Source organism: Poecilia latipinna, unplaced genomic scaffold, assembly GCF_001443285.1.
Source record: "Poecilia latipinna isolate Pla-1442-1.1 unplaced genomic scaffold, P_latipinna-1.0 Scaffold1874, whole genome shotgun sequence".
NCBI classification, from domain to species: Eukaryota; Metazoa; Chordata; class Actinopteri; order Cyprinodontiformes; family Poeciliidae; genus Poecilia; species Poecilia latipinna.
In genome coordinates, this window is record NW_015114490.1 from 60,657 (window position 1) to 85,697 (window position 25,041).

The 25,041-nt window shown below is 39.6% G+C and overlaps 1 protein-coding gene across 1 annotated transcript in view; it reads left to right on the forward strand.

Annotated features, from left to right (window-relative positions):
- LOC106934860 (receptor-type tyrosine-protein phosphatase U-like) overlaps positions 1 to 25,041 on the forward strand; it is a 94,559-nt gene that overhangs the window by 55,107 nt on the left and 14,411 nt on the right. The window contains exon 2 of the mRNA XM_015015004.1: positions 17,633 to 17,764. Within this exon, the coding sequence (XP_014870490.1) occupies positions 17,633 to 17,764 (132 nt within the window). The remainder of the gene's footprint in view (positions 1 to 17,632; positions 17,765 to 25,041) is intronic.

The window sequence follows — 25,041 nt, forward strand, 5'->3', positions numbered from 1 at the left end:
AGCAGACGGAGTTATGAAGGGTTGACATTAATCTTCTGCGCCGTTTTAGAGTCGTAGTCTGTTTATAGAGTTTGGCAACGCCCGTGCAGGAAGTGAACGAAGCTATTAGGTCCTTGTTGGCCGCGCTTCCGAGTATCGAGCAGTCAAAGTTGGAGCAGCAGGAACGTACAAGACGTTTTATTGCTGGCAAAGATGTCATGGCCCTTACTACCTGCGGGGTTGTTTATAGTGCACATAATTCCTGGTAAGCTTCATCAAGCTCACGCATTATATATGTCAGCGATTCAGCAAAATCAGATCCAATCATTTAAAACCGATCCAATCGTTTCCCACTAGCCGAAGGTTCAGGCCCTCCACACGAAGCAAAGCGGAGAATAAGGGTTTAGTAATATGCTGTAGTTTAGTTGGGTATTATTAGGCATGTAGTTTAAGCTGTGCTCCAGTTTCATTATTTCACATTTCATTTTGCTGTAAGATAGGTGTTTGGTGCGAACGCAACATCTTGCTTGTCGTTCTTCCACATTTAATGATCACCTGAACACCTTGAGATGAAGGTTCAATCCTCTGTACACAGTCACTTCCCTCCAAGTGGTAAAATATTTATGAGCTTAATTAATATGTAAATATCCCAAACTCCCTTGCTGTTTCAGCTGGTTTGAGTATTTGGCTGAGGTGACTAAGTATTTTTCAAGTGTCGACGCATTACAATAGATGAAAGTCCTGTATTATTGAGTCACTGCTGTCACTGCTGCCTCAATAATTGTCTTACAATTTACAAAAATTGCAAGACAATTTTTGTAAATTGTCTTGCAGTGAAGCTCTTTTAAAGTCATGCACCCGTGCCATATAGTTTTTAATATGTTGCTTGTTAGAGACTTTACATACCATTGAAACCGCAGTGCAGATACTCATCAGTCTGACGGGGGTAATGGCAGATTGTTTCGTAATAAGTTCTCTGTAGTGAGTTTTGTATAAGCAAATTTAACTGGTCTGAACTTGAACCTGCAAGCATCCCAGGAAATAAGATAAACGACAGTCACCCAGAAGAATGAAAAGCTCGATGTACAAAACCTTTACGTCTCAATCCTCTGCTCTCAAGAGTCTTGGACATATACTGACAGATTATAACATACTGACAGATTATAACAGAGGCAGGGATCTTTTCTGGCAGGACAGTCCACATTTCATGTTCCCTCAATTGCTCCTCCTGAGTTGTGTGAGGAAGAACGTCCTCAGGTGCAATTATTCAACGTCTATTCCCATTTCTCCACATGCCTATCCGCTAGAGTGACTGCCGTCCCGTCTTGTGTCTTTGCCGCTGTAGCAGCAGACAACAGTAAACACATACATATATAGTACTTGTGTGCCAGACTTTCACATAGGAGCCCGCTCTGGACCATCCCTCTGTTGGCTCCAGCAGCATCGAGATGGATGCAAACTATCACACGACTGGGCAGGTGGCAGCTGGATCAGGAAGCTGCTCCGCAGCAGGCCAAATGACCACATGCATGTCAGAGCTGCCCGTAGATGAGGAGACAGTGAGGTGGGCGGTGACGACTGGCCGGGCGAGCAGCCCGCAGAGGACGGCGGGGCGGAGCCACATCTGTGTTGCTGAATTTAACTTTTTGCTTTTTTTATTTTTTATTTTATTTTTGTCCGGGTTTTTATCGCTGTGGCTGTTGGCATTGTTGTCTTCCAGAGTGGCATTGTTGTTCAAATTTCCCCCAGGGCAGTTAATTGAGTGCACAAAGCCATCTGGAGTACCAGCTTGCCTATGTTTTTCCAGAGCGGAAACAGGCGGCCCCTCACTTACATTTCTCCTACTTTGCGTTTTCCCTTGAACCTTAGAAATGCATTCGATATCAGTCACCTGTTCACGCCGCGCATTGAACGCAACATGAGACGCTGTGCACTTTTACTTTAGTGCGCGTGGTTGTGTTGACACTTGGCATTGCGGCGAACACGATAGCTCATGTATGCGTCTGATTTCACTTCCAAATGATGTTGTACTCTGGCTGTCCAAACGTTGTTACTGCTGTCAGTGTGCTTTTGTGTGAAAGTGGCTCTGAAGATTCATTATGCTTCATTGCTTTACTGTTTGGCGAGTATTTATTTTGCAGCACTCGCTTATTGCCATTAGGATCTTTGCCAAGCAGTGAATTTGACATCATTTAAAGACGTCCTACCCGAGCACCTGTTTGAAGCTGGTTTTAATGCAATCTTGTCCTGCAAAATCACTTGCACAGCTAATTTATAACCCAATCCTTGCAAAGATGCTTGCAAAGCTGTTTCTTTTTGTAAATAGTTTTCCGCGCTCTCCCTCTGTGCGGATATCTTAAAGTGTCAGGCATACAAGAGAATGACGCTCCTAATCTGCAAAGCTATTAATTAGTCGCCAGACTCTTTAACTAGTATTTATCTTACAACAAAGTTACAATTTTATGGAGCACATTTTTTTATTAGCTATGTAGCTGAAATTCAGTAATTAAAACTCAGAGCTGATGTCTGCCTCCTGGTAATTTGACAGAGTCATACTGGATGTTGCTCCGCCTGATATTGCTCAGTCTTGAGTTGAACAGGTGTTTTACAACGTGCGCTCCTTGGTTTTTCTCACCTGTTTATCTTGCGATTAAGCATCAGTTGTATTTGCTGCTGTTGATGACTTTGACTAGGCGTCAGGCTCCAGAGGCCTGTGATATTCAGTTGTAGTTCTGCATGGGACTGGTTCTAAATATGGATAAATGCGAAACATGGCATTTTACAAAATTTACATCTTTAATCAAATATAAACTGAACATGAAGATAATAAATTAACTCATCAGACAGTCGGATAACGTTAAAATATGCGATTTACCATGTAGAAAAACACAAACACCATTTATTTGGCTCAGAATATTGTAATTGGAAGATGTTTTTCAACATAAATGCATGAAAACTAAACCTCAAGAGGAGAGATGTATAGAAAAAAATGTGTAAAAAGTATATTTGGGGAGAATGTAATATTAACAGACCTTTTTGATTGCAACATGTGGATACCACAAAAAAAAAAAAAAAAAAAAAAAAAAAAAAAAAAAAAAAGGAAATCCTATCTGTTTAGGCTTTGATCCAAGCTTTGGGAGCTTGGCGCTGGAACAACATTGGAAAACAAAATTACAAAATTAGTGCTTGGCTCTGTGGCTTGTCTTGTTAAATCACAGGGAGAGTGTTGGTACCTTATTGTTTGTCTGTGCCTGCAGTGATATTTTTAAGAACTAGCTCACAAAAAAGTGACATCTCTCAGATGAGCAAACTCATTACCCTGAAGTTGAACTCTTGCTTCAGGAAAACATTTAAGAGGTCTCTCCATCTCTGTCAATAAGTTATGGCCTTGGGAGTTCTGGGCCGCAAGTTTGTTTCACTTAAAATTACTGAAAGGTGTGTTTTGCCGAGAACTGAGCACCACTGACGCTTCACTGAATTTACTTCACCGTTTCTTTTTCTTTTGTGGAGAAGCTGTCATTACTTAGACTTTTCTTACATTCGAAAAGATCCCTAGGTAGTAAAAATACTCTTCATGGTTTTTTTTTTAAAGGAAACACTTGGTTCTGTTCACATTTCCGGCAGATTAGAATTATATGCTGTGAAAAGGATGAAATTACTTACCCTGCCATTCCCCTGCCTTGATCAAAGACGAAACGAAGTAGAAAGTGCACTTTATGCTAAGTGTGCAAGAAACAAGTGAAAAGAAATTTGTATGAAAGTGAAATACAGTTGCTGCCTCCCTTTTTATGCGACTCTGCTGCATGTGGGTTTTAGTGGAATTGAAAGGCTGCAGGTTGTGCAGACAGCGATTGGCTGCCTTTATGTGAGTGGAATTGACAGGCAGCAGAGCGGTGAAGCTGCCACAGGGTATGTGCTTTAGCGGAGTTGATAGATGACGTCCCCCCCCCACACTCTTCCTCTGGTGATTTGTGACACCACAGGCAGTTTGGAGAGGACTCAGTCAAAGCGACTTAACTCAGCTGGTCAGGGGGCTCGCATGCTGCAGCTGTCAGTTAGCTGAACAGTTTATGTTTGTGTGGGATGTTGTTTGTGGAACCAAAATTATGGCGGCTGTTGAATGTTGTACTTGTGACCTTTGAGAGAACTCTTGGTTGTCTTGCTTTCAGAGCTCTCCCTCCTGCTGGCAGTTTGGTAGAACGCACACAAGACTGACCCCTACCTGAACCAGGAAGTGGCACTGACCACCTGTAGCTGCTCAGCCATGGAGAAAATCAGACATTTGCTGGAGTGTTTTTTCTTTATATAGCAAGTAACTTTTTGACACACATTTTCAACATTACATACCTTAGTTAATAACTCACACTTGCGAGAAGCAAGTAAATGTTCTGTGTTTTGTTGAGAATAGAAATGACAACAATCTGAGTCAAAGTATTAAGTGGGATTATGCGAAATTAAGATTAAGTCTCCCAAGTATTAGTTTCTAAATTGTAAGCATAAGTTATTTGTCAAAGGATTTGCATCATATTGATTTACCCCTGCCTTTTCTCTGTGCTAAAACACCCAGAAAAGAAATTATTATACATATTAGCATTTTAGGATCTGGTGGGAAGTTATAGCCTATTTGTTTAACTTAACTAATTTGCAATATCAAAGAGGCAAAGGTGTGTCCAGCTTCTGGATAATAGTCAACGGCAAGGAAAAGATTTGTTCGTCTTTAATTATACGTATTCCAATTTTTGATATCACATTTGAAGTGTTGGCTTGTCCAAAAACAATAGAAACAAACTTACAATTTAACAAAGAAACAAAACTTGGATTAGTCAAACCTGGGCTAACTAATCCTGGTTTCTGGTTCACTGATTACTGACAGGTTTTTGACTTCTGTAACCTTTATTTCAGTTGCTAAAATGAAAATAATTATTTATTTGCTTCTTCCGCCAGAGTATTCCTTTTCTTGCAAACCTATTATCATGTATCATTTTGTCTTGTGAGCTGCGTGTGTCTTCACATCCTTACAAATATGAGTTTCAGTTCTGCAGTTGATGAAATGTCTGCCTAATTTTTCCCAAATATGAAGTAACTGCCTTCACAGCAAACTAACTTCCCACAACACTTCTAATCAACAGATTTTAAACAGACTTATTTCCTCCCTGCATCTTACAGTCCTTTAATATGTTGAGGACATTTTGTATAACATACTGAGATTCCCAGTCATCCTTCACATGACAACCCAGCCTGCTTTGGTAGAAGGTATCTGGGCTTCTCTTTCTTTCTTGAGGATGTTTGACCTCTTATGCAAAATTCGTCTTCAGTTTTGAACAAAGTCAGAAGTAACAGGCTCGTATGTTGTGGCCAGAATAACCGCACTATTACGGCCCTTAAAGTCACTAACGGAGCAATTTCAACCAAGATTAGAACTGAAGAAGACTTGTGCGCCATATAACTTCAAAAATCAAGAGTTTATGGCCCATTGCCTTTTGTTTAAGCACCCAGGAACTCCCACAATCATCGCTTTTGTTATATGAAACTGCATAAAATCTTTGACTCTAAAATCCAAAGGTGCTTTTATGAAACTGGGACCGAAATCGGAACAAATCCCAAACTGAGCCACCAGATGCTAGAAAATGTTCATTGCAATTAAACTGATTTATTTTATGCGCCTTTCAGGCGTTACTCTGCTGTCTCGTGTGAGATGTATCCAGTATCTCACCTTGTGTTGGGATGCAGCGAGCTGCACAGCTGAGATGAATGTTAAACAGTCATCAGAAGAACTGGCACAACAGTCTAGCCTGCGAGAAGACATTAACTCAAAATAGACCATTTTGGAAATAAGCATGATAATTAAAGCCTCTTATAATCAGTACGAGATGAATTTTCCCATACCCCCCACGTGAAAAACCACAGGAACTTGGAAGAGGAATAATTGATGTTTCCTTGTTTTTCTGTGTGCAGAAACAGGAGGAAACGGGCTCAGGCTGCTCCGGTCTTGGTGTCCTTGTTTTTTTTTTTTTGTTGTTTTTTTTTTTCCTGTTGCCCCCAGAATAGCATTGAGAGGACTGATATGGGATGAATAATGATTTTAGCTTTATTCCACTGACACCTGTGACACTTTTATCATCAGCTCACCATCAGGAATGAAATATTGTAGCAGTACTTTAAAAGAGAGGGCAGAATTAATTTTAAGATGAATTACAGCCGCCTGGTATCTTAGAAATGAGCATGAATACAGCTGTAGGAGGCTATTGTGTCATTGTTCATCCTCGGAAAATGGAAATGGGGGAATGTTCTTGACTTGGGTGACTTAACATCGTTTGATGCCGGGCCCAGTGTAGGAATAATCACAGGATAGTTGAAGAAGAGCAGGGAGGAGTGCAGGGCACCCTAATTTGATTCCATCTTGAACCTTGCTTCATTAAAACAGTCATACGAAGGCGACCGTGAAACCAACACTTATATTAAAATCATTCTGCTACTTTGATCCTCTGCCGTAAAAGGATTAGTTAGGCAACTTCAAAAGACAGCAGAATGTAATTTTTGTTTCAATATTCACTGTGAAAGTCTTTACCGATTTAGGAACCTAGTCAAAATGGTAATGCTTAAAAACAACTGGTAGCAGGGATCCACACTGGGACCCCACTGGTGACATGCACTGCACTTATATACATGATGAAACAGCAAAATCCTGTTTACCTGAGGAAAGACGTGGGTATTAAATGATCCACATTTAGTGCAGATAGAAGCAAATCTTATTGTGGTGTTTATGCAGCACATGTAGCCTCTATGAAAGGTAAGGAAGCCGCTCATGCAGGCTTGAGTATTTGTGCTATTGTTGAAAAAAGCTCCACCAACAATACATGTCCGTCTAAAGGTTAAAGTTTTTAGTCTTGGATATGAAGATTAAATAATCAATATAACCCTTCGCCCCCAAGCTTCCTCCAGAACAGTTGTTTTCCTTTGACGTAGGCTATTTACACAGGGAGATAATAACCGAATGGGTGCATGTGTTTCAATTACAAAGTGCAGTCTGTAATTGTTGTTCTTCTGGTGTGACAGAATAACATGAACTGAGAGTGAATTGTCCACTTGTTCACTGTGCAGCTCAAAATAGATAAATCTGTCTTTTTCCAATTATTAAAAGTTTTTACTATAACAGTTCATCTACTTTATTGGGAACAAAAAAAACGTCATATGGTACAGCGACAGGAGTTTTAGAGATGGTAATTATCAAATTACCATCTTTTGGAACAGAGCGACAAGGCGTTAATATTACTTTATATGAAAAAAAAATCCTTAGAATTCAGTCCCATCTTGGTCATTTTCATAAAGTCTGTTCTTCCCTTCATCTTTCATCAGAAGCTGTCCCGCAGCACATCGTTACGCAGTCCACCCCGAGCCGCTCTGCCGTACTTGCTCTCCAACCCATTTCTTTCTTGGGCTGGCTTCGTGTCCCACCCTCTGTGTCTGACCGGCCCCATCCAGCCACCAGGGTTGAGTTATTAATGCCTGGGGAGGCAGGGGGATGATTTCATTGCGTATTCAGGTGTGGGGATGGATGGCTTTCAGAGGCAGCTGGGGGAGTGCTTAGGAGGAGAGTCTCTGTAGAGAATAAATATACCTGTCTCCTGCTGATGCATAGGGCCACACTCGCAGCAATGCAAATCAGCCACTCTATCTGCTTCCACCCATTCCCACCTGGATCCCCCACCAGCCACGCACTTACTCACTCTCACCGGATTTAGATGAGAGTTTCTGTGTGGAGTGGAGGAGCTCTCAGCTTCCCAGCATGGCTTGATACCGCTGTGTTGTTGCAGATTCAACAAGCATCCGTGAGCTGTTGAATCACATTACCCAGACGACTCGACAACTTCTGCCGTTCAATTACCAATCCTTACTTCGTAAAAGCAGAAGTTAAAACCGAGATGAAATCAAAGCGTGCGATTTCTTCGAGCGTGCCCTTACTATTTTTGTTCCAAACAGGGGAGTCACTGCAGCTTATGAAGTGTTTTCAGTCGGCTTTCATCTGGTAGCAAAGGCTAGAGGACTGTAGGGCTGCACAAGTGCACAGCTGTACGCACTCGTCTCTAATTTTTCTTGGTTAATATTTTTTTTCATGCGTTGCAGCTCTACATTCCTCCCACATTTCATGTCTGTATCAGAGGACAGTGATATAAAAAAAACAAAAAGAGCTATATCAGCAGTGGTCTTGCCTTATTGTTTCTGTTTTAGATGCCTTTCTTTTCCTCTCGCTCTCCATGAACTTTGTGTAAAAGTAGGACTGAGTGAGGATAAACTACTCATGTTGTTGCTAGGATCCAAGCTATGCTCACCACTTCCTGCTGCTAATATCCAATATGTTTGCTGAGCTCAAGGGTTTAAAATGCAGCCCACAAACCACTGGATGACGTCACGGTGGCTTCCTCTGTCTTCTTGGTTATGCTCCCTGTTGCAGCTCTTCTTCTTCTTCTTTTCTTTTTTTATTTTATGGTAACCAAATCAGAAATCAATTTACTTGCAGCTCCCACTTGCCCCCCCTTTTTTTTAAACATTGAACTTTAACTGGAAAACTTCCCCGCTTATTCTTTAACAAGTCTCCTAAAATAATAATGCACGTTATGGCAAATGCAGGTTGCAGAGTTCGTGTTGTTTAGTTTGAGTGAAGTGCCAATAATAACAGTACTTATAAAAAAAATAACTTGTTTAAAGCAGCCAAAATTGAAAAGTAACTGCAAAATAAAGTAGGAAGAAAATGTTTGAACCATGACAAAGTCTTGGTGGGGAGTTCAGAACATTTGGAGAATTTAGGTGCAGGTAAAAAAGGTGACTGGGAGCTACAGTATGTGACTCCATGAGTTTATGTTCAAAAACAGTTTAACTGGTCCATTTGGACCAGAACGCATCATTTTGCTAGCAGTGGTGTTGCTTTTCAAAACAACGTTCCAAATAAAGATCAACTTTGCACATCTGAGAGCTACATTTTGTGTGCGAACAGCATTTTTGACATTTTGCAAGAGATTCTGTATTGCGTTTAGGTGTAAGCTGTGACTTTCTAACAAAGTATTTCATTATAATAAGTCTAGTATGGGATACTTTATCGGTTTTCAGATTTTTCATGTTTCCTTTTCGGAGATGAGCATCCGCCCCTGGTGACCCTGCAAAGATAAGCAGGGATAAGCCAAAGGATGGACAAGTTTCCTATTCCTTCTTTCTCAAAATATGCCCTACATTGTGTCGGTCTATTAATAAAAATCCCATTAAAACGTTGTGAAGTGAATAAACACTTCACTTAAGTTCTTATTGTAAAAAAAAAAAAAAAAAAAAAAAAAAAAGAGCTGTGGTGAAAGGCCTGGGACTCTACTAAACCCCTCTACTAGAGCTAATTTACCTCAAGCTTACATCCAGATCTTCACTACCTAGGTGAGTGTCTGGTACTCAAACAAGTGCTGCTAATCTATAATCTGAGCAAATACGGCCCTGTTGTGGACTCTCCAGTTTTATTCAGCTCACACTCGGTACTGAATCTTTTAGAAGCCACTGGGAGGATTAACTGCTGCATTTCAGATCAAAGGATTATGTTTGGTTTCCAAAAGAAATCATGTCATTCGTTTTCTTTGGAATATTGTTTTTTTTCCTTAAAGAAAGTGGGTGTTTTAGGACTACAATTTCATGGCTGTGGTCTCAGAATATGAATACTTGGCTGCTAATGCGGGGTAGAGAGAGTGTGTTTGGCCGATTGATGCTTTTGAGTGGAGTTTAGTTGAAGTTGCGTCACCTTAAATGAACTTGACATCCTCGCGAATATTGACAGTCTTGTCTCAACGTTTTCATTTGCATGACTGAGATTAAATAGCGTAGGAATGCAAGGGATAAGAGGACTAAGATGCCAAGCCTAATATGAAGAGCCATATGTGACACAGACGACTGATGCGAGCGCAGAAAGACTCACAGCCGTGATTAACTGCGCGCATAAAACCAGGCAACCTATTTTTTTATGTATCGCCACGAATGTAGCGGCAAATTGAAGTGTCTGGTAAACAGCCTTCCACCTTCTTTTATGTCCTCACGAAACGCGAGAGGAGTTATTGCACCGGAACGTGGCTCATCCCTTCCACGGCGTAAATCTGAGGTTATTCTGGCCGGCCGACGAGTCAGGAGTGTTAAAGTGCTGAGTTATTTATGGGGATCGAGCGTGGATTCACAGTAGGCATTTAGATTACTGTAAAACAAAGTTACGAAATGCTGAAAGTCGTTGAAGCCTTTAGGAATACTCCCCTGGGTGCCAACATCATCATTATCATCATCATGAGCTCTACATCATCTTGCAGCGTGTTTAAAGATTCATTTTTAGTATCTTTGCCAATTCTCAGTTCATAAATACCAATTCCTCCTAGGTCATAAGAGTAATTCTTCTTTTCAGGACCTAAGAAATAGCTATTATTTCTTAGAAAGCCTTTGCAGATCATAAGAGCGATATTTTATTGATTTTTCATTTTCTTTTTCGTGCAACTATTTCTTCGCTGAATCCAAAGCAAAATGAAACGATCTGTATTAAAAAAGAAATAAATAAAAAAAAACTAAGCAGTACAAAAATAAAATTGTGTCTTGCACTTTATTTTAGTTGATCAACCTAAATCCTTTCTGTGAATTGTTTGTCCTTGAACAGTTTGAAATTCGGTGTCAAAGTTTATTTTTTTTGAAAGAAATTGAGTAAATTTTCTGGAGAATGGTAACATTTTGTGGTTCAGGTTAAGACATTTGTGCAAAAAAATATTAACGCTCCTTGAACATTTTCAAATGTTAACAGTTTCCATTCATAAAAGCCATTGTCGGCTATCTGGGAGTTTTGTGTCTCAGACCAAAGAAACAAAGTAGGACATCGTTGTGAATGAAAAATGGCACATTGGTTGTTCATCATTTTCTACAAACAAGAAAATTTGAAATCTACTATTACAAATGCAAGGCTTTTTAGGGTTTAGAGTTTCTTCCAGCTTATCACATCTATAGATTGGAATATTTGTTCATTCTTCTTTGGAAAGTAGCTCCTATTAGATGAAAAATGCTGTTTTAAAATATTACCGTTATTCTAACTTTGACTTGTGTAGGTCTGGACTTTGACTGGGCCATCCGAACACATGAATACCACTTAATCTAAACCAGTGGTGTCCAGCTGCACTGCTGAAGGACAGGTGTGCTCCTTGTTTTAAATGTGTGCCTCCTCAAGCACAGCTGATTCGGACGGCTGAATTATTCCCTTGGCATGTCATTATATTCTGAGAATGAATCATTCATCTGCACCAGGTGAGCTAATTAGGGGAAGATGAGAGCATGCAGAACATTGGCCCTTTAGGAGTGACATGGATGCTACCGATCTGAAACGCTTTATTGCAGCTCTGGGCATTTATACAGCATGTTTGTGATTACGAAGGTGAACCTCCATCTAATCTCGCTGTTTGTAGCTTCTGACAGATTTTCTACCTGGATTGCCATCCTTTATCACCTTCCCTTCAACTCCCACCAGGGTTCTTGTCCCTCGCTAAAAATTGATTCCCACAGCATGATGCAGTCACCGCCATGCTTGAAAGTGTGGATGGCACAATCATGGATTTGCTGTTTGCTGTGACCCAGAATCAGCTGCACACATTACATTACATTACAGTTTTCTTCACAAAGCCTTTCTCCTTACATTATATCCGGATTTGTGGAGTTCAGGACTGATAAATTCCCTGCCAATAAATTGCTGCACTTTTGTTGATGTTCACTGTTACCATGAGTCTGTTGCTTCTCTGATTAACACTGTCTTTGGCTGGCCTGTGTGCTCAGGTGGGCATCCGTGTCGATGTGGCATATGCTTTGCATTTTCAGATCAAAAGATTGGGATATATTTTTATAACTTAACTTGCTTTAAACTTCTCCACAACTTTATTTCTCGTCGGTCTCCTAAGGTCGTCGGTCTTCAGCTGGATTCATACTGAGGCTAAATAAGACACAGGCACATGTTGTCAGGAATGCGTCGAATTCTGTTTTGGGATGTAAATGTTTTGGGTAGAATGCAAATACATGCCACCCTTTCAACACGCCGCTTTATGTTGATTTATCAAATAAAATTCCAGTGTGATAAATTGAAGTTTGTGAAAATGCTGAGAAAATGTGAAAACGCTCGATTGTTATGAATGCTTCTGCAAAGCGGCGTAGATATGTGCCTTAACCTCAACTACAAAAAACCTCAGCAGCATCTAAGTTTGGTACACACAGTAAATTATGCTGTAATTATTCAGCTAAAAAATGACCACTGACACCCCACACACCCCCTGGTCCTCCACAGGGAGCAGCGTAGGGGAGTGTGTTTGTGATGATAGATGAGCTGGATCTCCCCATCGCGCTCTGAGGAGTTGACATTCCCAGGCAGCTCGCATCCCGGATTCCTTCTTCTTTCACGATGAGACTTTTGCAGGGAGGAGTATGCAGGCTTCATTTACCGAACCAGCAGGGAATAATATAGTGCCAGCATTTGGATGTGTCAGGTCCCATATCTCTGGCTGTTCTATTAGAAATAGACCCCGGTGTGGCGACAATTAACCTCTGGCCTCGGCAGCAGATCTGTGCAGTTACAGCCCAGTGCGGGGAAATAAATCAAACCTAGTGAGAGAAAAGCAGACTCTTTCCTCTCATGGTTGGCTTCTACTATCATCCACTGGGCTGATCTTACACGGTGTGCTCTGCAGTTATCATATCCATGTCATCACTTCAGGGAAACAGAATGTTACAGATTCGCTCTAGGATAGGGTCTCATCCTTTTTTTTTCTTTCAGATCAGCTCTGGACCAATTGCAAAACATATTTCTGGATTAATAAGTAGGTGGTTTTCCAATAAGATAATGCAAGAATAGTTCATACCCAGGTGGGCCATTTGCAGTTTTAGATCTTGTTTTTACTGTTTCTGTAACGATTTGGGTCGTTTTGTGCCTCTGTTGGCTGGTTGTGTGTTGATAAAAGGAGGTAAAGCACATTCTCAGGTGGCACCGAAGCTTTAACTTTTAATCACCTTCAATAGATTACCTTAAAGTGGGGAAGCACTCCTCAGAATATTGTGGCTGACTTCCTATCTTCAGTTTTTGAAAGGTTCTGACCCTCTACTGCCCGGTACCGATTTATTCTTAAGTACAATCATAAAACAGATATGAGAACAGTGTATATTTTTTCTAGCCTTCCTGCTATGACCGGGCATTTTTTATTTAAATTAGAAGTGGAGGCAACTTCACCGTGCATGTTTAAGATAGCGGTTACTATTTTTCTACATGGATCAAATTATTGCTGTTTGCATTTTAAACAAGCAGTTTCTGTGTCTCTATGTGCCTAAAACGGTGTAGTCTTATATTAACTCTGAGATTTCCAAAAGATTGCCAACATTTCCAAACCCAACATGTTCTTGAACAGACTGAAAGATCATAAGAGCTGAAACAGAGAAGCTTTGCTGTAATGCACTTAGACTTACTATTATCTTAATAAAGTTTTGCTCTCTCTCTCTCCCTTTCTTGCAGCCTGAATGAACTACAGACAGGCCATAAAACATAAAATTAAATTCTCCTTTAAATATCTTCTTACTCCCAAAGAGCATCATTGTACGAATGGTGCTCTGGGCAAGACGATCATTTCTGCATTTCAGCACCTCACCCACTATGCATAAAACCAGAACCATTAAGAGCTACAAACTCAGACAGATCGGTTGACAAAAGGTATTTATAAAACAAAGCAAACACTAAAGTGACACCATCTCCAAAAATATTGCCAATCTGTAAAAAGAACACATATTATTCTACTGTACATGTTACACACTATTTTTTTATTCTATAGACATTATAATTGACTGTAATATAAATTGATATATGCTATATATCTTCATACACACACTTTTTTGCAGCTACTTGTGCTGAAAACTAGATGCAAGATGCTGATGTATAAAAAAATCTAAGTCTAAATCACATTTTGTTCCTGTTTGGCATCAACTGGGAAAATCAGGCTGTTACAAACTCTGGCTTTAAGCCAACAACTTTTCATGAACAAGAGATTTAGAGCTACATATTATTATCATGAACAACAAACAATAATGCAGAGCAATCATAAAAGTGTTGCAGATATGATGCAGTTTGTGCCAAAGAGGAAAAATCCTTTGGATTTTTTTCTGTTGCTGCATGCTAAACCACACCATGACTGATCAGTCACGGTGGCTAGTCATGATCGCCATTTCCTTCTTGTAATTGAAGGAAAATTAAAGTATAGTTATGAACCAGCTGACTGGCAGTGCACAGTAAAAGCTTGCAGAGATGCATTGCTAAGTCATCAGGCTCCATGAAGCTTGAGAAAATATCCAGTCACCCTGGAGGATTCTGCATTTTTGCCAGCCAGCTGGCCAGTAAATGTGCTACAGTTTGATATTTTATGAAGTAGATGAAATGCTGGTCAAATGTTTTGATGGGTCAGAGAAGGTTAGTTATTGTTTATGTAAGGCTTTTCTGCTTATAAACATTTCTAAGATAAGAAATACATAAATGATCGTGGCTAAAAGCTGCTCTATTAGAATGTTGTTTTTTATTAAAAAAGTTTAGTCTACTGATTGTAAAGGTGTGTATTTATGTGCTGACACTTGATTTAGTTCAGTTCTTATTTAAACCTTTTAAAGCAATAGACCATTCATTTTAATGTCAAAAAACACGAATTACATTTTTCAAATTACATATTTTCATTCTCACCCAAAATAAGAAAGCTAAGATATTGAGTTCCCTAAAGCTTGATATTGTAAAACAGACAACTTTGTGAAAGAAAAGCAGCTGAAGTCTATGTCTGCGATGCAAAGTCTCAGAAAAGGAAGTCAGTAAAACACGCACACACAGAAAGAGGTAAAGGGCATGGAAAAAAGACGAGCACAGTCCAGATAAATCCCAAAGCACACAATGAGTTGCTTACAAAAGTGCGGGAACAAGCACAAGGGAGCCAACAAGGAATAATAAAAAAGAAAGCAGCTAGAAAGTTTGAATGAGTGCAGAGTACAAAGACTATCCGAGAAGCAGCCAGAGAAACCCTGGGGGCCTACATACACTGAGTAATGACCCGATCGAACACAGGTGTGGCACAAACCTGCAGGGAAATACAAGTACACAGAAAGAGCTAAAGATGCAGCTGGAAATACAACAGAAATTAAACAACAACAACAACAGAAAAAACAACCAAAATATCAATCTGTTCATTTTTTACTATTAACAGTTAATATACATGTGAATAATTGAAATTTCATATGTAGTCAACGCATTAAAGACCTTCTTGAAATATCTTCGAAACAAAACCATCAATAGTTACTATTTTTACAGCAGCCTGAATAAACTCTGCATGACTTTAACGACTGGAAATCCACATGAGTAGTTAAAACAACATTTTCAATCCTCGCCACAGTGAGTCCGGTTCTGCTTTTCTCCGCGGACCGACGCATTGGAAGCATTTGGTTAATGGCAGATTAGAGAAAAGACTGAGCAGCCGACCACAGGGGTCACCTTCAGGACCTGCTACTGATTATTCCTATCATTAGCATGCCACGTCTCATGCTGTCCCACTCTAATTATTACTGACACAGGCTTCGGGGTCATATGACAGAGCCATTCCAAACTGCCCACTGCAACACCGTAACTCTCACACCGACAGGAATGGTGAAACGTGGCAACAGATGTGTGGAACAACGACCAAAACCCATCAGCTCTGCTCCCAGGACCCATTAATGGTATCGTCGTTTAATATCATTAAGAAAAAATGAGGCTTTTTGATTCAATAGATGGCAGACTGAGAAATATTATGATAATAGCAACATTCCCCAAAGGACCTGCTCACTCTGAGTGGTACTTTTATCTTCATATCCCTTCACATGCAGGAGCATCGCTGTCTGTCATGTTTAGTTTTAGTGGTTCAAGGCAGAAATAATCAAAGTGTGTCGCTTAATATCTTTGAAGGAAACTTGGTTCTTGCCACTGCTTTACAGGGGACCTGTTGTGCAAAATTGTCTTTTTGTACATTTTTGTACTTTCATTTGGGTCTTTACTGCTTCTAGAAACAGTCCAAAGGCAAAAATAAATAAATAAATAAAAATTCAAAAACTGTCACTTCAAAATGAAGTGACAGTCGGAGGGCACTGCCCCTCTCCTAGCAACCCAAGCAGAGCTCGAACACATTTGGTCAGCTAGCTTTACCGCTGTACAATGGCCGCATGTCCATGAGGATTCGCTCAGTCATGGAGGCCAGATCAGCTTGGCTTCATTTTGCTTTTTAATTACAATGTTGCAGCCACATTGCCAAAGAAAACTGTAGTTTGTACAAATCACTTTACGAAGGACTCTTGAAAACTACATGACAGAATTTACCAACAGAGCTAGCTTGACGCTCGGGTAGAGCGAGGCAGATTTCCAGCCCAGATAATCAGGATGCAATGGTGGTGTCCGAAACCACAGCGATTTTAAAAAAAAAAAAAAAAAAAAAAAAAAAGGCAGTTGACTTACTGTTCAGAAACCGCTGTTGCGTCCTGCAGGCTCCGCTTCTTCTGCTTCTTGGTTTGACTCATCGATTTGACGATGTACTGTTGTATCCGTTTGCAGACATTTTCACATGAATAAAGTTTAAAAACTGATTTGGGGTGCCAGCAGCAGTGATGTAGCTCATGTCTACTACTAAGACCCACCATGCATGCATTTACATTGAAGCCAATACCATTAACATGGCATGCCAGAGGGGGAAAATTAAGAAAAAAGTAAATAAAATCTTGACTTTTTAAAGTGTTAAAGCCCAATGTAGCATCTACTCATTTGCCCATTTGCAAACAGATTAATATCAGTTAACTTTCTGTAAAAGACTATGGTCTATCTGAGCTTTACCATTCAGAGCAAAATCCATCACTGCTTGGGGTCACCTGAGTTTGGGCCGACCATCTGAGTCAGGTCGAACCACCGGGAAATGAAATACAAAATCACTTGTTTACCAAGACTTTTACTAACTTCAGCAGATCAGCTCAGTTTCTTTATATCTTGATATTTCACTGACCCGAATATGTTCAAAGCAAGCATATTTTTCCATCAGTGCACTTTTGAAAAACTTTCATAAAACCCTGGCAGTGGAGAACCATACTTCTTTTCCCTGCTATGGTTTTACAGTCAAGCTACTTTTGTGTAAGAAGGATAGTGAGTTATTCTAAGTTCACTGAAAATTCGAGACATTCGATTTTTTTTTTTTTAAGTTTGCATGCCCATTGAGGTTTAAAGTTGAACGTTTGGCCGCCGTGTGAAATCCCAATCTAAACCCAGTCATTTTTTATTACTGTTGATGCTTTTTTTTTTTCCTGCTGAATGTGTGGGCAGTGAGGTTGGCAGGTTCAGATGGTGTAATAGGTATATATTTCACGGTTACTATGTTAAACCATCACACCACAGCTCTTGGTGCTCTTCTTTTTATACCAGAACTGAACTACAACAAAGCTGTGTCACATGAACAGCTAACTGTGGTCACTTTTGTCTACTTAAGTTTGGCATTTTAGTGCTGGGAGCTGTATTTTAAATGTGGTGAGTACCCATTCTAGCCTTTTAGCTAATTCTGTTTTTGTTTGTTATTTCTTTTCTTTCCTTTAGCTGCTGGCTGCACATTTGAAGAGGACTCGGATCCTAATCTGTGTGACTTCACCCAAGGGGAGGATGATGACTTTGACTGGATGTTGTTTCGGACATACAGCTCGCCTTCGGCCAGCAGCGACCTCTTGAGGGGTAAGTCCTCCTCTTTTCTGCTTTGGCTATTTTAGCCAAATTTTCTGATACAAATCACAAAGCTTGTTGTTCTCCGAGACTACTGGTGAAAATTGCACGCATCCCGTTGGCCAAACACGAGGACATTCAGTAAGCAGCAGGTAAAGTTGATCAGTGCGTAAACCACAGTGGCAGGTTTCCAATTTGCACAGGAGTGATATCTTACCTGTCGGGGGCTGTAGTGCTCCCAAGGTGCCAGTTTACTGCTCCTGATTTTCAAGTCAGTAGATGAGCGAACAGTAAAGTGGTGTCAGATTTCTGGTCTATAGCAATTGCCAGAAACTCCAGAACCATTTCGTAGGTGCCGAAGGATTAACCCAAAGTTAAATTGCGTCAGCTGTGTTTTTTTTTTTTTTTTTTTTTTTTTTTTTTAATGAGAATGCAAAAAAAACCTGACAAAGTTGGGTTATATGAGTGGCTACATTTTGGTGTGAGAAGTTAGTCGGTGTTTTGTTTGGTTCTCAATCTCGGCAGCACATAGGACTCTGTGCATGATTCCTATAATTAGTCCTACAACTGTAATGATGTGGAAATTAACAGATGCAATTTCACAATTAAAAAAGTAAAATTAAATTGCATACGGACAGAGGATATTTACAGAAATATTTCTATTCAGAATTGATCACACAGCAAGTTTATAGATAGATTTAGTGTGGATAAAATTGTGTGAAAACTGTGAACAATGTGTTTTCAGATTAGGTCAGAAATCGTCGTTTAGAATAAAAGAATGGACACGAAATTGGATTTTACTGCAGCACAGTTTCAATAATCATGCGTCACGTTAAACGTTACAAAAACCTGCCAGTTTGGTTCTGTTCCTTGTAAATGATGTAAATCTGTAGCATGTCTATGTTGGATTATTGACAAGCATGTCAAGATGTTTGAGTTACAGAAGCAATCTTGAAAACTTTTGGACTAATGATGGTTTATGTATCATTGGTAACACTTTATTTGAAGGGGGGTGAATAAGACTGTCATGACACTTTCATTAACATGTCATAACATGTCATGAACATGAATAAGCCTTCATGAATATTTATGACTGTTGTCATAAAGCGTCATTCGGTAAATTATGACACTTTTATTACAAAGTTGACATTATTCAAAATGTCTTTGTTATGACATCTTGGCATTAACCAAGAAATCATTACTGTTTAAACTTTACCTTTAATAACATAAAGTTACCTCATTTTTAAAGTGCAATCAGTAATACTTTTATAACAAATTAATATCAGTAAATATTCATAAATATTCATGAAGGCTTATTCATGTTCATGACAGGTTTTTATGACAGTGTCATGTCACTCTTATTCAACCCCCTTCAAATAAAGTGTTACCGTATCATTTTATGCATTTTATGATTTTCTCTCACATGTGAATTTCTTTATACCTCCTACTCACATGCAGCCACTCAGGATAGTACATAATTGGACCATTAAGATCTTGGCAAGAAGGATAACCAGATTACAGTATTTTTATGATCTTAAGAAACTAAATGTGATGAACTTTAAAAATTCTTGAACTTATTTAGGCTTAAGTGCTCCTTATGTGTTTGCTGACCTGTTGGGGTCACTTTGAGCAACAGGTTCAGTCATTCATTCAGCTTCCAGCGCGGTAAACCCTCTCTAGGATGAGTCTTCTCTGTATAAGTGGTAAACATGGGTAATTCGTTGTAGGCAGAGCTAAAATTAATCTCTGACTGCAAACACTTTGGATTAAAAGTGAAAAAAAAAATTCTTGAGCAAGATCTACTATACATAGTCATGAAGGATCACTACCTTTCTTAATTTAATAATAATGTGTTTTATTATTGGCTATGTTAGTTTGGTGGGTTGGATCTTGATCGATGAGATGTTTTATATTTACATTTTAAATCTCTTTAAATTCTTTCTGTTTTTATGTGTCTGAAAGACCATCTATGTCACCATGTAGGTGGTAAAAGTTGACGTGTATTTGTAAGTACCTGTCCCTACACAACATAAATCAATGAGTAAAACTTAAATATTTGTCCTTGGGAGACATTTAAAGTACGTTTTTGTACACTAACACCATACAATGTTTTGTTGTTGGGTAAAAAGTTTACTTTCCTTACATTGTTTTTAATGTGTTGTTCTTTTTCTAAAATTTACCAAACTGTACATTTTCTGAATGTTTGGTGCTGTTCTTAGTTTCCACTCTCCGAGACGGCAAACTTGACTTCATGTTGCACTAGTGGCTATTTCCAAGTGTCAGAAAAGTTTGACTCTGTGCAACTCCTCTTACGTTCATGTCTGATGTCTTTAATTCATCAAGCTTAATGAAGCCCTCACCCTGTTTTTGTCTGCATTCTGCCAACCCCAAGGATAATTTTATGTTAAGCAGCCTCACAAGACTAATGAAAGCCAGCCCTTTCCTGCCATCATCCTCTCTACTGGTGACTGCCAGAGGGATACGACATGCATAGTTTATAAGCCGCTCCTCCATCTCCGCATTAACAAATACCTACAGGGGTTTGGCAAAGGGAGGGCTGCTGTTTCAGGTTCGCAGCAAAAAGAAAAAAGAAAGAAAATAAAATCATTGGCTACAACGGCCAATGATTTAAAAGCGCCTTTTACCGAAAAATTTGCAATATGATTTAGAAATAAACATCCCTCTGGTGTAGCTAATCAATCAGTCTATCATATGGTAATGAGAATTCAATAATCCTTTGACAAAAGCATGCATTGAAGTGTTTATTGTACAAGTGTAGCAGAGAGGGAACAATCGTGTTCACTATGAATATTACAAGCTCGTCGGAGGCGATGGACATGATTTGATGGCCAAGGAGACAGTTAATATGGCAGATATGAAGATAGATAAGCTGAGTGGAACAGATACAATCTAAACAGAGTTAAATGGATGTCCCAGGGGGAGCATTCTGTCTGTTTCAGAACCATCAGCTCAAGTAGCCTTTTAAAAAATGGTCAAAAACATACTCGAGGGGGAAATCAGGCCTGTTTCAAAGTCAACTTTTTTTTTTTTTTTTTCCATTTTGATTTACAGCTTGAAATTTCTCACATTTTTGTTTTGTGTCTGCAGGTTGTTATCCAAATACAATCCTGAGCTCGATAAATCCCGCATTTAATTCAGAGCCACACCTCACTCACCTCTACACCATCAGCATTCATGTGAGAATCCGCCTGCAGCCGCTAGCCTATTCACAGCAGGCAATGAGATAATTAATACTTTCCCCTTTGGGTTTAATTAAAACTCGCTGCCGTGGCATATACAACAATCCAGGGCCTTCATCGAAGCAGACTGGCGCAGGTGGAGCAAGGTAGGTACTGTAATCTGTGAGTGACGACGAGCCGAACATCAATCAGTTCGGAGTTCTGGGAGACTCGTTTGATTTGATGTGTGGCCTGCTTATCCTTCAGGAACGCTTTAGGAGAGCCACTCCTGTTATTCATCTTCTAGTGGCTGTATGTACTACATGTCCAAGCTGACATTTTCGGCGTTAATCATGCGTGATAACGTTGCTGCAGGTATGGGAGCACAAACTTCTTGCCTCCCCGTCTTTTTTTTTTTTTTTGACCTAATCCCCCTGTGTGCGGACTGCTAATGATGTATACATCAAGCAGCCGAGCCGGAGAGGGGCGGGGGAGAACACAGGTTTTATGAGATAAGGCTATTTACACTGGACCAGCATTAACTTTGTGGGGCTGAGAAATTGGTGTCGAGGGAAGATTAGTAAACACAGCTGAGATAGCAGCAGCTTGTAGGTCCCCGGAGAAATTAGAGACGACTACTCCCATGAAAGAGAAAATAGTCCTGGGAAAAAAAAAAAAAAAAAAGCCGAGGATAGACCGCGGAGAAAGATCTCCATAAAAACAGCACATTTCATCACAGCCGCCTCATTTGGACTCGGATTGAAGATGTTTGAGTGATATTGATAATCATTTGTCCTCCTGCTGTTTTAACAAACGAGTCAGGCGTGCAGGATGACGACCTTTGAGAGAAGAAGTGTTTGCATGTTGAGTGAAGCCGCTTTTACAGCAGTCAGAGCTGTTGTGGCTGAAAGTTATGAATGTGCTGCGTTATCCGTTATACTTTAGTACGAAAGGTTTGCCTTTAGGGAAAAATCTATTCATCATGCTTAAAGGGAGAACTGTGATGTATCTTACTTTGTCAGGTGTTAAATTTTAAATGTTAGCCACCCAGATTCTCCTCCTCTCTTAACACATTGAACAACTCATGCAAAATCCACCATCTGCACAAAGACTCCATGTACGAAGGTGTGATCAGAGAATTAATTTGGAAGTTAATTAGTTCATTTTTGCGTGGCGAGCTTTTTAAAGGCCATTAAGCCAAGTTAGATTTCAGACTGACCCTTTTTAACCCACATAGTTGTTTATGCATTAGGAAAATAGAAACAATAGGCTGATTAGGGAACAAACAGACCAGAAAATCATAATTTTATCAGATGTTTTTTTTTTTATTATTAATTTAAAGTACTAGCAGGGAATGCATTACACAACTGTCTGAAGGACAAATTGATGTAAAACGAGCATGAATCTTAAACTGTCTTTAGCATAATTTATTATAAATTGTCATGGTGACAAGACTGACTTTTCTGAAACAACAGTTTCTATGTGTATTCCAGAGAGACTGCAGATTCCTACCTTAAGAATGAGGTTTTCTTACTATCAGAGATTTAGAACGCTTTCAAATAAAACAAAGCAAGTTGGTCAGACTTTGTTCAACTTATCTACTGAAAGTCTTGCTCTTTCTCACTCTCACCCAGCCAGAACAAACAGCAGGCAAGCCTGGACATGCTATAGAAAATACAGTTTTCTATTTAATCGCCTCTAAGCATCTTATTGCTTCCCCGACTTTTTTTTAAACACATCTCCGATAGTAAAAAAAAAAACACCTTTGAGTCTTCTTCTCTATGAAACAGAATTAGAAAATCTATTGGAGGCCGTAACAATCATTCACCCTGGGGGCAGCGGAGATAGGGGAACCGAATCGTTTCTCTTCTCAAAATGCAGAGAAATCAAAACAAAATACATGTGTACGTTTGCTCAACTTAATGGGCTGAACCAAAAAATAAGAAAACTCATTAGGGCTCTTAGCATCACACCATCATATTAATCTAAAAGGTACATCTTTAGTTGAAGACCAAAAGTGGGTTAAGAAAACCACAGTGGAATAATAAGTTGCTGCATTTTCCTCGGGTTGGATTTTACCACCAGTGGTTGTGGAAAGTTCACATTCATCAATAAACACTGCAGAGCTGTTCCAATATATGGGCAATACTTTCTCATTCTATCCAAACAATGCTGCCCTATATGTTCTATGTATTAATAACATCTTTAGCAAGGCTGATTTATTGTTTGCGCTTTCAAGAAACATACTTTTTAACCAAGTCTCCACCGAGCTCAGGATTTTCTCTTCTAATATTTAAATAACAACAAGGATACGCAATCTGTGATTCATTACCATCCGGGGGGAAGGGCAGAAGTAACATATATTGAGTTTATCCCTTCAGAAATAATGGACTCTGACTTCTCCAGCAGCATTTGAACTGGAGCCCCTCGATGGCTGCAGCGACCTTCGGGTGGAGTGGGAAACGCTGCTGCTGTCAAGCTGCAGTTATATGAACAAATGGTTTAAACTTCTATTTCAGCTCACAGTGACCTATTCCGGGAGAGGTTGGAGACATGACTGAACATTACTCATAGACTGGACCTATGAGCCAAATGCATCGTAGGTGTTGGCATGTGGACTGAGATCTGGGTGGAACGCTACCTTTATATATATATATATATATATATATATATATATATATATATATATATATATATATACCACAGTGAAAAGTCTGAAACCTTTTCTAGAGATTGTCTCTCAACACACCTACCGTTTTCACGTCTGAGTCTGAGGTTTAGTGCTACTGTCCTGTTGCCAATACTCATATCCATACACTGTGCCGTCACATAAGTGGATTTATTAAGGATTACGTGACTCATCAATTCACACACAAACAAATTAAAATGAATGAAGCGTTATTATTTTTCTTTGTGGATTACAAGCCGAAGCCAGTAAATAATTTAGAGGCACTTCATTTAATAAAGTCTAAATGAAGTTTGTTCAGCTGCGGTTTGCCATCGAATGGCTTTCTATCAAAACTAGCTGTGCAGATTACAAGTAATTACCCCAAGAAATCTGTCCCAGAGAGTTTCATTATTTTACATTTTGCATTACAACATTTTGAAGGCCTGATGGTGGGGTACATAAACACAAATGGGTTTAAAACTACCTTCCCATCCTCCCTGTTTGACACATTTGCTCAAGCAGTACCTTTTATTGTACATTTTGAAACCACTGGGCTTCATTTTCCAACCGATTTTTACTGACGTTTCTGAAAACAGTAGCACTGACATGTGCTAAAGCCCATTCTCTGACCACATGTAGCATTACAACCCTTCAAAAAAAAAAAGTTACTTTCATTTTAGTTTTCTTTATGTTTCCTGTATCTGACCAAACATTCAGGAGAGCCCTTTGCTTACGTCGGGTTAAACTCCCCCTCAGAGCAAAAATGGGTTAATGCACTCAGCAGATTAACCCTGTGCCTTATAAGTATTAGCCGTGAGCACAGTAGCTTTAGCTGCGAATGCTCTAGACCCTCTCAATAGGCTGCATTTCAAAGACGTTAAGACCCACATGAATCATAGCTTCATTATTCAGTGTCCCGGGGTCAGACCCTGGTCATTGGGTCACATGCCACTGCAGTAAGCTCTCTCTAATAACTTTTACTGAGTTTACTCACATAAACACACACAGTCTCATTGGTGTTCAACCCTCTCTGTGAAATAGGAGCTGGACAGTACCTTTCTGGTCCATGACATCCGTCACCTCTCGCACGTGGTCGGTGTCATCCGTTCGGCGCAAGCAGCTACATTTTGCTGTTGACATTGACCTGAGATTTATTTGTGTCTTGAAGACAAGAGTCAGAGAAGGAAAGCAACCTTGGAGAGAGGTTGTTATCAGAGCAGTGCAGCCATGCAATACTTAATTATTCTGCCCTCCTTCACCTGCCCCTTGAGGTAGTTTGAATTCACCGTATATGCTGTAGATGCTTTGTATAGGACATTATTTAAAAAAAACAAAAACAAACAAACAAAAAAAACATTTCTGCTGTTTTGTACTTCAGATGCTTTTCGTTTTATTCCCCTCAAACCTGTTCATGTTCAAAAAACTTGTACTGCAGGCATGTA